Source organism: Enoplosus armatus, chromosome 23, assembly GCF_043641665.1.
Source record: "Enoplosus armatus isolate fEnoArm2 chromosome 23, fEnoArm2.hap1, whole genome shotgun sequence".
Lineage (NCBI taxonomy): Eukaryota > Metazoa > Chordata > Actinopteri > Centrarchiformes > Enoplosidae > Enoplosus > Enoplosus armatus.
In genome coordinates this window covers 4,560,522-4,574,596 of record NC_092202.1, presented here as the reverse complement: position 1 = coordinate 4,574,596, position 14,075 = coordinate 4,560,522, and the positions used below count along the sequence as shown (strand labels likewise).

The following is a 14,075-nucleotide window of genomic DNA, read 5'->3' as shown; positions in this document are numbered from 1 at the left end:
AAGGCTCCCCTCAACACCATAAAGAACACAAACTTCATATACATTAAAGTAATAAATAGTACCTTTAATAATAACATTCATATTAAAAAAAACAAGCACAATAAAATACCTTAAGTCCACTATTGTACACATTTCAACAACATCATAATGTTAAGATCTTTACAGCTGATTTTTCGCTCATTGTTAAGTTAAATTACAGACATTTATACAAGCTGATCACATATTTTAAGTTAGAACAAAAACGCCTCGTTTAAAATGATAAAAAAAAAAAAAAGTGAAGCGACTTCTTTTGTCTGCAGCCGCTCGGCAGAGGAATGTCAGATATCAGATAAGGCAGTGACATAAAAACAGAGGTTTATATCTAAGTGAGATTCTTCAGAGGACTACGATGCCATCATCTTTTTTTTGACCTACGACTAAAAGCAGCCCAACTGCTCACCTGAATTATAAACTAAGTGTGAGTTTCTTTGGGGCAATAGCATTAAATGTGAACCATAACCACTTTTAGTCTCCTCCAGTCAAACTGAAAGGCTAAAATCTAGCTTCTGACGGATCACGGCGTCTCTTAGGCGTAGTTGTTGTTGTGCTCGATCTTGGTCACCATGGTGGAAACCAGCCGCTCCAGCTGCTCCGCTCGCTGGTTGCCGGTCTGAAGGACCTCCTCGTGATTGGCCTTCTCTTCGCTGTCGTAGTCCATCACCGCCTGGTTGGTGATCAACGAGAGGGCGAAGACACGCATGCCGCAGTGACGCGCGATGATCACCTCATGGACTGTGCTCATGCCTGGAGAGGAAATAGTAAAAACATTGAGATGATAAATATAAAACAGGATAGATATAAATGAGATAAACATAACATGATTATTTTCGCCACTTAGAAACTATGAAATGTGATGTCACGCTGGCTGGTCCTGGATGTTTATATCAACAGAAGAAGAAGAAATGCAAAGCTAATGTTGCCAAGTCTAGCTTCGCCAGCTTTATAAGCTTTACAGGTTTGATTTCTCTCTCGGTCTCCATATCTGACACAAGAATTAATTATACACTAATAACAGGTGTGTTCTTGTTACATAATGCAGCTTTAAAAAGGTACATTTTTCATATATCTTGGCTGCCCATGTACTGTAACTGGAAAATATTCGGTATTGGTGGCTAATAACCACTATTGAGCCCATAAAAACTACTCACCGACAGCATCAGCGCCCAGTTTGTGCAGCATACGGGACTCAGCGATGGTCTCGAACGAGGGTCCGCCCAACACGCAGTAGACGCCCTCCTTCAGGAAGTCTCCGTAGCCGAGCTCCTGTCCCACGTCCATCGCCAGCTGCTGCAGCTCTCTGTCGTAGGCGTCAGACATGCAGGGGAAACGTACACCGAACCTGCGAGAAGAAGAAGTGGAGGGACAGGAGGAAGGTTTAGTGAGGGCAAAGGCCAGAGGAGACCTGAGGCTACTGTCGACAAGTAAGAGGTATTTTCACGGTGACACTTTCTCTTTGTGAGTCCGGTGCAGGAAAGCCATCTTTGAATGTACAGCATGTTTAAACACACACACCCCCCTACCTCTCATCGTTGGGTCCGGACAGTGGATTGTTGCCAGCGAAGCCCGGCATGTTGAGGTGGTCTTTGATGATCATGATGTCTCCCACTTTAAAGTCCTGATTGAGGCCTCCGGCCGCATTGGTCAGCATCACCGTCTCCACGCCGAGCAGCTTGAAGATGCGTATGGGCAGTGTAATCTGGAAACGCACACATACAGTACGTAAATATAGACATTATATAACCACCCAGAGGGCACTTTCAGCAGAGTGAGTGGATATGGAGCATTTTTAAAGGCCACAGATTTCATGGCAAAGTGCTCCAATCACCTCAAGTGAGTTCATGCGCTCTGAAACTTGTTGCAGCACACACACACACACACACACACCTTCTGGATTGGGTAGCCCTCATACAAGTGGAAGCGCCCCTGCATGCAAACACACGGCCTCCCCCTCAAGGTGCCAAACACCAGCCGACCTGCATGTCCGTGAACTGCAGGAAAGGAAAAACCAGTCAGTAAATACCATCAACAGTAAATGGAAACCAGTCAGTAGTCGTAGTTAAACTCACCGGTGCTCTGTGGAAAGTTGGGGATGTCCTTGTAGTTGAAGCCAACCTGGTCCTTTAACATATCAGCCAGCCCTCCGAGCCCCGAGCCGCACACGATGCCCACTGTGGGTCGGATGTCTGTCTGGGCCATCAGCCAATCAGCAGTGGCCTTGCAGTCCTCGTAGCTGTAGCTGGATGACATTAAAAAAAGGGGGGGTCGGAGGTTAGGATGACCAATGTCATGTCATGTCATGTCATGAGTTTTATGTGTAAATGAGGTGAACGTGCTTTTGTATTCAGCTGTTCTGCGACCACAGAAAGATCAGCAGTAACGTATCCAACAGTGACTTTCACACTTTTTGTGTTTCCTGTGCAAACTCTTCTTTTGCTGCAATAATGTCAGCTTCTTTCCAGAGTCCCTCTTCACCTCCTCTCTTTGCCTCCTAATTCATTACATAACATGTGAGGTGATCGTTATTATCAGATTACAGGATAAGAGGGGTTTTTTTTTTCTGAGAAGCAGGCCTAATCTGAGAACGGCTACTAATAAGGATATGACTTTTGAAGAGACACACACACACACACACACATTCCTCCAGAGTCACAGCAGTATCAGCCTCTCACACACTTTTTTTTTTTTGGTTAAGCATGGACCAATGGAGCTTAAATACTGTGCTATAAATAAATATACTCAGTGACACTACAAAGCAAGTCCTGTAGTGCTTTATTAACACCTTAAAACACCATTCTGTTACATAAAGTGTCCACCTGCTGCCTCAGAACAGCCAGGACTCCCTGAAGTTTAAATGAATAGTGTTTCATTTAACCTCAGCTGCCCACAGCGCATGTGCGCATTTTTTTTGTTTGGCCCCCAGCCAAACATTCCCGGTATATTTTTTACCCACAGTCCAGACCTGCCCGTGAAGGGGCCACGTGTTCCGCGGCGTGGGAAGAGGGAAGCAGAAAGTACAGCCTGTCCAAAAGCCTACTCACCCTTTGTTTGCCTCTGGAAACATCGCGGAAGGTTAAATACGTGTCTGATGAGGTCAGAAAAGTTAACAAATGCGCGACTGCACACTTTTTAGCGCAGAAAATCAAGTTCCAAAGCGGGAAAAGCGTTGAATCAGAGCCCAGCGGTTGAAAATGTCAAGTATTATAAAGGAAAGCAAAAAGAAAAGTTCGATAAGTTCTTCTCTTAAGTTTTTCTTCTGGTTTGGAGTCCTGTTAGAGTCTTCTTCTCACTTGTGTCTGGAGAAGAGGCGCTGTCTCCGGCTTTATTATAGGCAGAGCACCCCCCCCCCCCCTCGATCAAATCAAAATGACGCATGTGGATGCTGCAGCCTCATTGGCTGGCCGGACACACCTTCAAAATAGTATGCAATTTAGCACAGGAGATATTGACCCCCCCCCCCCGGCAGCAGTAATTGTGCTCACATCCTTAAGTCCATGATGTCCACCTCAGTGTCAACAGGAAGTTAGAGGTGTTGCAACATCCATTCAGCAATGATCGATCAGCCTCCTATTGATCAACACTCCAGTTATTTTCCCAGATGCAGAACAAGATATGATGTGCATTTTCAGCATGACTCAGGAAACATTTTGTTTTGAACGTCACGTGTCTGAACATCAGTTAATGTTTTCATGTACTGACTGGAATATACCATCACATACGTCAACACACGCCGACATTTAAACACAACATATCTCAATACCAGTAACTGAGTAAGTACCAGAGTACAATTTTGAAGTTCTTGCTTATTGACTATTTCCATTTTGTGCAACTTTATACCTGAACTTCTTTACATTTCACAGTTTCTTTGCAGATTAAATACAAAACATAAACTGTAATCAATGTATAAAATATGATGCATTGTTATAGATGGAACAATGAACTGTTATACATTAAACCACCCAACATGCATTCATAATTATATCAATAAAAAAAATACTAATATACTTATGATAATGTCTTTGGAGGGGGCCACTCTGTATCCTGACAACTTTTACTCTTTTGAGAACAGTTCTGTATGTTTAATTGAGTAAAAATGTGAATGTAGGGCTTTAACTTGTAACAGAGTACTTTTACATTGTGGTATTTGCTGCTTTTACTTAAGTAAAAACAGCCGTAGCATCACTTATGACTCTTTATGTGGAATATTCCTTCAATTGCCGCTCTCACGCGCAAAAAGCTGTACGGAGTTGCCAGGAAGTGTGAGGTTTATTTACACTATGTGTGTACATTTAAGCAATTTCTCAACTGCTGCAAAGGGATCTTTTGAGGAGCTGAAATGATGAAAGGGGACAATGCAATTTACTGATTTATAAAAGACGCTTTGGATAAAAACGCTATATAAATGCAGCCATTTGCCACTTAATACAGTATCAGGTTGCATTTATCAGCGATACAAGAGGTCTGGCTTTGTAACCACAATTTGAAGCACACAAACAAGGAAGGGGTCGACAAAGTGCAACAACACCTTACATGACCCACCTTTAATGCAGTTTTTCCAAGGGTAACAGTCCACTTTCATAAAGTGTTAATAGCATTTAGTCCCCCCCCAGCTTTACACAGCTTCAAAATAGATTGCATCATGATGTGTGTGTATTGTTATTGTTGCCAGTTCATGTGTGTGTGTTGTAAATGAGGCAGATTACAACCCAGTAAGTCATAAATACACACACACACAGTCACGATCAAGAGGATTGTTACCTAGACTGAACATCCGGTAATCGATGTGCCATAATAAATGTGAAACAGAATGGTACATTGAGCAGCGATGGGTAGTCAATGATCTACCAGCAATATGTAAATTTAACTGTCTAAATGTGCAGAACGGCCCTTTTATTTAATCTTCATCACCAAGGCATTAGTAAATGGTTAGGCGAGGATCCAACATGTCCTTTACCTGTGTTCAGGCCGAAGTGTCCAGCAGCAGCCATCGAACGCTTAAACTTACCGGATGCAAAAAGGAAACAAGATGGGATTTTGTTTGTTCATGGGGGTCAACGGGTCAGACATGATAATGGGCAGCTAAAGGGCAGGGAGGGGCTGGAAAATGAGAGTAGATTTAGCTTGTAGTTCGACCTCTAATCTAAGGTCGGAGACACAGTGTGTTGTGTATTTACTGAAGCCGACAGTAACACGGGAGAAATAGCCTATGAGAGGAAAAAGCTTTGATACACAGGGGCAGAGGAGGGTGGTCGGAAACCAAAGGTCTGCGAAGTGGAGTTTGGCTGTAGGGGTTTTGTTGGCGAGTATGTTTTGTCCCTGCTAACTGAAGAGGGTGTGAGATGGCAGAGCCTAAAGCAGCAAGTGAAAAACATGGCAGCCTGTACCAGTTAAGGTTGTATGTGCCAGTACAAAATGGCAGCGAGATGTCTGACCAGGACTCACAGCCTGAACTCGTGTGTGTGCATTGATATCAAGCAAGAAAGTCTTTCATCCTTTTGGCAAAAATGCAAACTATTAAACTATTTAGCGTTTATGTCAAGGACACCATCGCTTGTGGGGACTCGAAGCCTGAGAGCACAGTGCCAGGGACTTGCGCAAGAAGAAATCTTGTGTTAATGTTGCTGCACTGGTCACTGACGAAGATTACATAACGGCCCGCCCCCTTCGTTGAGTTTTATTAGCACAAGAATTATATGATTTACATTTTTGAGACATGGTAGTAAAAGCCACCTGGTGAAGGCCACCCTGTAATGATTACGCAAGCTAACATAAGCCATTATTGACCTTTGCCTTGGTTTACTTATGTAGGTTTACACAGGTACCTAAAGCTTGTCAAAGTCTAACACCAGCCAAAACATGGAGGGCCTAGACCACAACATACAGCCTGACGTTGGTGGACCTTGAGTTGTTGTTTGGCATAAGAGGACATAAGCGTGTGTATTATTATTTCCTGCCGAGCCGACCACCTCTCTGTTTGGGTTCTGGCTTCTTCATATCTCTTGTTCTTTTTCAGGACAGTTAACTTTGTCTGATAACAGGGTGGGAGTCGTTGACCCGTTGACCTCTTCTCCCCTCCCCTCGGTTATAACTAACACGCCTTTGGCTCAGCCAATGAGTGGGGACCATCTGACTGCAGCACGACGGCCCACAATAACCTGTTTACCTGTGCCTCAGTTTTTACAGTCAAATGAAATTGCAATAAAAATGTCCCAGAAGATTTTACCACTGTCGGATGTCTGGTGCTGAACACTGAGACCATATTTAAATGAAATTGTGATGCTTTCTGACAGAAATTGGTGCGAACACGGCATGAAAAAACGATTCTGTCCTGCAGAAAACCCATTGATCCCCAGTTGATGCCTTTCTAGATCACAGGCCTTGGAGAGAGAACGCTGGTACAGGAAGTTATGGATTCATCATCTTGCTTGAATGAAGATTTCTCATTGTCCTGTTTTTTTGGGGATATTATTAATTGTTTCATGATTTGTTTTGTTGTTACAAGCTCTTTCTTTGGATGATTGTTGTTTAGAATATGACACCTACCATGTTGCACTTTATTATATTATATGGCTCACTTGTGATTGGTTGTAACACTGCTGCCAGTTTGAATAAACAATTTAAATGGAGTGCTGCCCTGCTGTTTAGCTTTATGCGTAACAAACCACTGAGAAGACGACGGTTTACTCGGTCTCGTCTCGTAAATGGTTTGAGCTTTACTTGTAGTTTGATTTGATTTCTGACAACCGGCCATGTTGTATAAAACACACAAGACATCTCCTCAAATTTATCTTATACAGAAGCAGAAGGCAGCCTGATAACATGGACCCAAAGTCAGAGCGAGGTCAGTCCAACGCAGATAAACTCACATCTACGACGACGTATTAAGGCCATTGTAGGTATAAAAAAAAAACAGAATTGCAGAGAAAAAACTCACAAATTTACAGGAAAAAAACTCTCCGAGATTAAGAAGTCATATATTTGCCAGTTTTTGTACTTGCTAAATACAGACATTGGTCAGGCATGAGATACGATGTCAGCAGACCCTGCAGAGACACGCATCTCGATATGAATTCCACACCAATTATCCGCCGTGTTTGATGACATTTGCAAAGCTGCCAGAGCAGAGATTTCTCACACGGTGAAGTTCTGACCTGAAATCATTGGCTTTGGAGATGAAACAAGCTATTTTACTCGCCTGGAAGCTACTGTGACTTCACGAGACAGCTTTTAACATGGACATGCCATCGTCTCACGTGTCTGCTGAAAGGTCCTGCTCTCGATCCCACAGTCTTAAATCATTTTAGACCAATCCTGAAATTATTCTGCATTTCTCAAATTATGGAGAAAGGTGTTTAGAAGCAGCTTGTTTAGTTTTCCAGTCAGGTTTTTATAAGCTGCCCTGAATCTGAAGCCCTTCCACATATCTAGCTACATATCGTCTTGTCTGCCTTAACAGTCAAACAGTCGTAAGATCTATTGTGTTGGCTGACAACAGAGTGTTAGACACTGTGATTACTAAACTGTTTTGGCTGCCTGACCCTCAGAGGAGCAGCTTAGGCTCACGGGTGCATGGTGACATGAGAAGTAGTTTAAACAGACCACATGTTCACTCTGTATCAAGTCTTCTTATCTTTTACTTACCTCATTATTCTTCATGTTTGCTTTTTAAAAGAAAAACCCCACATAAAACACGATGTACATCTGAGGTTGTGCAAATCATTTTTGGATTTTTGATGTCACTGAAAAGACCTAAATCAACCTTTCACCTGGCCTTGACATCTTTCTAGGACTATGCAGCATTGGCTGTTCTGCTCCCCGTGTCCTACAAGCAAACAAGCCCACTCGCCATAACAAACCCACTTAACTCATACCCAATATTGATCTCATGGGACAAATTGTGTGTGAGAGGTTGACCCAGTGCAGCCTGATGCCCCATTTTCAAAATCATGAACAGGGGGACGAGGGATCTCCGGTTTTCAGCACATAGTGTGCATTTGTGGTGATTTATGCAGCGAAGATCATGATTTCCGGCATCATGGCCTGAATTCAGGACCTGACTGTACGATTATGAGGATGATTTTGACCGAAATAGACTCATGAGCAACAACTCTTATCTTTAGAAATACCTCTTTTTTACATTCAATATTATACCAAATGATGCTGACGTACACGAGTGACATTGTTGTGGATTTACGGTGTGACACGTTGTCAGCGGTCATATGAGCTGGTGAGGCTGTTCACGAGCTTCTTCTTGATCTGATCTGTGAGGTCAATGATGGCATGAACAACTGTAACAGAGAGGGAAAATGAGCCGCACATGTTTTGCATCTTGTCTGGAAATGTTAGTAAAAGTTTAAATGTTTCAAAAGTGGTGTTAAGTGAAGTAAGTGGCGAAGTGAAGCCTCACAAGACACTCAACTGACTATTGGAAGGTTTTTTTCTTGGTCTTGATAAAGCAACAATACACTAAATTCCTTTTATTGATCTGTGGTGTCACTTGAGGACGATCCAGACTGACACTGAGTTTGTACTTTTGCTTTAATCTACAGAAAGGAATCTGCGCTGCGTGACAGTTTGAAGCTGTTAGTCTGTTGGTTTATAAAACACCTGTATGAAGAGTCTTAGGTTACATTATTGTCTTACATTATTAAATGTTGAGGATCAACTCTGCATAGCTGTATATTTGCATAATTGAGTGGCTAATATCTGTCACATCTGTTTCAAATGATACCATCTTGTTTTGGATCTAAAGCCGTCATGGTAGCTGTCAAAAACTCCAAAGTTTTCAATCTCAAGTGATATGAAACACAAAAAAGCAAGCAAATTCACACCTTTTAGGTATTTTTACCGGATAAATGACTTAATACATTAACGGATCATCATTGCTGACATTGAGACATTAATCATTTAATTGATTACATGCTCACGTTTCAGCAATAATGTATGCTTTTTTTTCTCACTTGTTTTCAGAAGAACCAAACAAGATTTCACACTTGATATTTCCTACAAAGACTCATAAATGTTGAATATTAGAATTTTAAAAATAATAACAGAAAAGTTTCTTGTGTTTTTATTAAAGCAAATTAAATGTTTTAGCGCAATTTCTTGCATTTGCCACCTGTTACGAGAATTTTAACAGTTGAAAATATTATATAGGTTGAGATATATCTATCTATCTATAAATGTGTACATGAATGGCTCAAAGACACGAATGTCAGACTTTGCTTTGCAGCCTTGACACAGAACAATAAAACTGAACTATGACTTTACATAAAACTATAATTTCTTGGAAACGCTGCAAATGTTCAGTGTCTGCTGTTCAGTGTCTCCTTCCTGCAATAAAACATATGTTACATAAAACCGAAGCACTGACTGTGAATCAGCACTAGGTCAACTGCCTGTACATTTATGGTGAGTGCCAAATACCGTCAGTGTGTGTCCTTGTTAGGAGGACGCATTCCTCTAACGCTCCGGCTGTTACATGAACAGCAATACGCAAAAGGTGCAAATAACTTGCCCAACAGACAGACTCATAACTGCTGTCTAGGATTATATGACAGGGGAGCAATGTTCTGCTGCTCACACTGCAAAAAGGGTTTCTTCATGTTAGCAGGAGTATTGTGGTGCTATTCATATTTCTATGCCATAAATATATGTCCAAACCATTTCAAGACTTCAGGGGGGCTTTGAAGATGATTTTTTTTTTAATTAAGTTTAAAAAATCTGCCTTCAGAGTGATATAATCCTACTAGTCAAAAAAAAAAACACTTAACTATTGATAGTTAATTATAAATAGATAAACATGAAACAAAATTTTTGTGTCCTTTTTAGATGCTCTTTTTTCATGGATCTTTCTAAAAGTGAGGGAAATGTGTTTTACATAACCTGCAGACGGCTTATCTCAAAGATAACGCTGGGAAAACAACCATGTGACCAATGGCTGGATAAAAATCAAAGGTTGGGTTTTTTACATTGACAGTGACACCGGCATGGAGGGTCAGATGATGCTCAGAGTGCCTAATCATCAGGTTACTCCTGAATACCCTAAATCTCAAAATGCATACGTGGATATTTGCTACGCTCTGACTCAGCAATAATTTCTAAAATCCTGAAATCTCAGCAACAAATGAAGAAATCTTTGAGTCACTGGTTCTTATCCCTGCCAAAACACCTTTTGCATGTTTGAGATAGCAACACATATACGGTATATGTGAAAGAGCTCAAGATGTTACAGAGACACATTCCACATGCATGTTTGCAGCTGTAAAGGTCGGAACATTGCGGCTACATGTGAAAACAGAATCATGTGGTTTCATTTTCGACTTCAGCAGGGAAGTTAGTTACTGTAGCTACTATTCCTGCCCAGCCTAGACTCAATTGTAAAATGTCTAAATCTGCTGGACTCCTGAGATGCACCACCATGATTCTGCAGAGAATCTGGCGCTATTTGTACTGTTTCAGGATTCCCATAAGGTCAAAATATATGTATAAGACAACAGTGTCATCAGTGGTGTGAAAGGTGATGATGAGTCAAGGGGCCCACATGGAGAGGGTCCACAAACATTCCCAGACTTTCATTCAATTTCTAGAAAATCCATGAAACAAGAGGCACCACAGAGCGCCAAATGACTGATGACACACTGATACTGTGGGCGTGAAGGGACACTCATGGTCATTTGTGCGGTCAGAGTTATATAAGAGATGACCCACATCACCTGTTTGTTATTTCAGGTCTCTGTGCCAAGGCTCAGGATCAGCTGTGTTGCTTCTGCCTGAAAGTGTGACTGGGTCAGCAAGATATCAGGATACCAGGGATAAAACATATATACATCACAATAATAATAGATAGGTAAAAGGCAGAAAAGTAGTCATCAACATAATCCAAATAAGAGTAAAAACAACTTGTACGAGGCTGCAATTTCTGTAACTTTCCAAAACAGATCTGATTTCAGCTGTGCAGAGGTGAGAAAGTAAGCAGGGTGTGAACTTCTTGCTCAAGGTCTCTTTTTCATTTGATACATCATTATTTCTGCCACTTTTTGTGTTAAACTATTCAGAGACATCAGAGAGTGTTGAGCTTCAGAAAGTAATCTATTTAGAAGACCTTTATACACTCATTCAATACAGGTTCCCTTGAGAGTGAGAGTCTGAGAGAGATTTTAAGTTAGGGTCAAATGTCTGTCTCCTTTTAGAAAATAACATGAATTAAGTTTTTGTCTGCAATTAAAACTAATTTCAAATTAAAGAATGCTCTTTGGAGGCTTATAGTTTGAGCGTAACAATAGAAAACTGTGTCTTCAGCATAGAGATGTGCACTACTGGTACCTAAATGTAATACACAGTAATTTATGTTGCTGAACTGAAGAGGACCCAGACTAGATCCCTGGGGAACTCCTTTGTTCTTCAGTTGCCCTGCACCACATGCTGGGATCTGTTAGAGAGGTAATTATGAAACCATCTGCAAGCTAGAGTCAAAACCAATGGGTTCAAGCCCTTTTGCAACGGAATATCAAGATTCAGCTGTGTTGAATGCTTTGGACAAGGGCTGTTACAATGTCACTGATTACTACACCTGGTCAGGTAGTGCTTGATTTGTGTATCAACTAAGTACTCCATAACATGACAACATATAAATAAGGTGAAAGTTATTGATATCAGGGGTTATAACACAGGCAATTATCCTGTTTATAGTATTTCACCTGAATTTTGGTGTCAGATTAAAACATGAAGAAGGGGCTTTGTGATAAAAGAAGCAGTAAGTTCAAACAGTCTCCTCCAGGTGATTTACGGGAGTCAATGCATTTAAAACATCTAAAAAGGTTAATAAAAGCAAACATTTCAACTTTCATTTTCAATATTTTAGATGGACATGGACAAAAACCTCATGGAACTGTAAGATTAAGACTGTGGTCGCTCATCTGCAACTATTCCTCAAGATTTACGACTGCATGCGCTTCATTTGGCAAACCAGCCAAAAGATAAACAAACACATATGAATCCTAAGAAGATCTAATAGACTTAAAGAGAAAATGATGGCCAAATGATTTGCTTAACGTTGCACAGACTGCTTTGGATTAACTGCCATAGGTTTCAAAACACTGACCTTTTTAACCTGCTTTTTAACATAGTCTTACAGGAATAACAGCTGGTTTGAGGCTAATGTGGCATCCTGTCACATCAGGTCTGAGCAGCGGCTAAAACACATTTTCTCACAGTTACGCAACTGATATGCAGCGAGGCAAATGGTGATCAGAGCGGAGGAAGAGAAATAAATCTGATACAGGAGATATCAAGTCATTTTTTAAAATAAAATGACTTTGTGAAGGCCTTTAAGTTTATGTTGACATGGAAACATCAGTTCAGGTTGTCATCACTGTGAGAACTTGACTCAGCCTTGTGAAGGCAGAAATTAGATGAGCTATTTGCGGACTGCCATGCTGCAGCGCATTAGGCGGAACGAATGGAGGAGGAATCGCATGTGCATTTGTATGTATGTGTGTGTGTATGTGTGTGTATGTGTGCTTTATAAGATTATGCATCCATCAAAGAATTAGCTCTCTGTAGAGGTTATACAGATGTTTGTATAGGCGTATCTGTTCAACCAGTCTACCTTCGAACTCATCCATCTTAAAATGAAAAGCCCCGTTCTCAAAAATCATATCCAAGAGGCCCGATGACGTCACTTTTAGCATGCGCACCTTTGTGCTGGGGACACAGAAACAAAAGCTTAACACATCACTCCAAAATCTCCCATTAGTTTTCAGTTAGGTTGAGATTTGTGTGACTGGGAAGGCCAAACCAAATGACTTGCATCACTTTCTAAAACATATCACTTAGTGAGCCTTTGGACCTTATATATATAAACAGACCTGTGTGCATGTCACATGAGTGGAAATTAGGTTTTCTAGTCATAAGATGAAGGTTTTCTTTTCTTCAGACTGCAAATTGAAGAAACTGCTTATAATTCAATTTCGATAAAAACACATGACCCAGTCTAAAGTAACACCAGCTTCCTATGATTAAAAAGACAAATGGCATTTTTTTCCCCCAACAGGTAAGGATGTCTTAGGCACCAAATTCAAATGTTTTCTGCCACAATCATCTTGTATCATCAGGTGTTGTTGCTCCTCTTAAATAAGGATTTCCTCTACCAGTGATCTTGTTTTAATCAGTTTACTCAGAGTAGCCTACATTAGAGTCATCTGAAAATAAGAAAAGAATCACTGATCAGAGTGAAACTGACTGTTATTGTATTGTTGAAGAGCAGCGATGACCTCTTGAGGCTGCTGTTGTTGATTACAGCTACATCTACACAGACAGCTTGATGTTTTTGTGGAACTGACTAATAGTCTCTTAATAAAGAATTTAGGTTTTTGTGATTGCTAAGTAAGAATCAATCATTTTACATGAAGTCAAGTCCTGAGTCAACACATCAATCGAACAATATGTGACTGAAAATGCATTAAAATCTTGTTGTTCTAAGTTGTTTTTGGTCTATGTGAGTCTGAATATTCCAAATTTGACTCAACACAAAGTTGTACTTCATCCTCAGGCTCAAAAATCCGATAATCAAAGTGGATTTGGACAATATGTTTTGCATATTTGATTTGGTAACAAGCTGAAAAATGCAACAAATGGTGCACCAGAAAATGAAAAGCAGCACTTCTGATTTTTGCATACTGGGTCTGCACAGTATTAAGCTTTTGATTTTCATATTTACTCCTGAATCTTATTCTCATTTCATAATGAAATGGGTTCAATAAGTATGAATCAAGTAGATGAAGAAATGAATCTTTCCCCTAGTATTTATTATTAATATTAATACACTATTCTGCATATACTGTGCCTCTGATGAGTGTGTGTGTGACCGATAACCACCAGATGGAGTGAGAGAGCAGTGTTGAACATATCTACCATACCTTTGTGAACTTGACAACTATTTTATTTTGTATTTCAATGAAAAATCTTATATAAAACAATTTATTAAATATAATGTGTCTCATTAATGCAAAGCAGCCAAAGCTGAAGCAACTTGAACA

At 40.6% G+C, this 14,075-nt stretch overlaps 1 protein-coding gene across 1 annotated transcript; it reads right to left on the bottom strand.

The window, feature by feature from the left end:
- Positions 1-68: 68 nt before the first annotated feature.
- Positions 69-3,259, bottom strand: pnp5a (purine nucleoside phosphorylase 5a). Its single transcript, XM_070929710.1, has 6 exons — positions 3,078-3,259; positions 2,106-2,275; positions 1,924-2,027; positions 1,560-1,735; positions 1,188-1,378; positions 69-783 (listed from the first exon to the last, which is right to left on the bottom strand). Exons 1-6 carry the CDS (start codon positions 3,098-3,100, stop codon positions 566-568), a joined length of 882 nt encoding a protein of 293 aa, XP_070785811.1. The 5' UTR covers positions 3,101-3,259; the 3' UTR covers positions 69-565.
- Between the last annotated feature and the right edge of the window lie 10,816 nt (positions 3,260-14,075).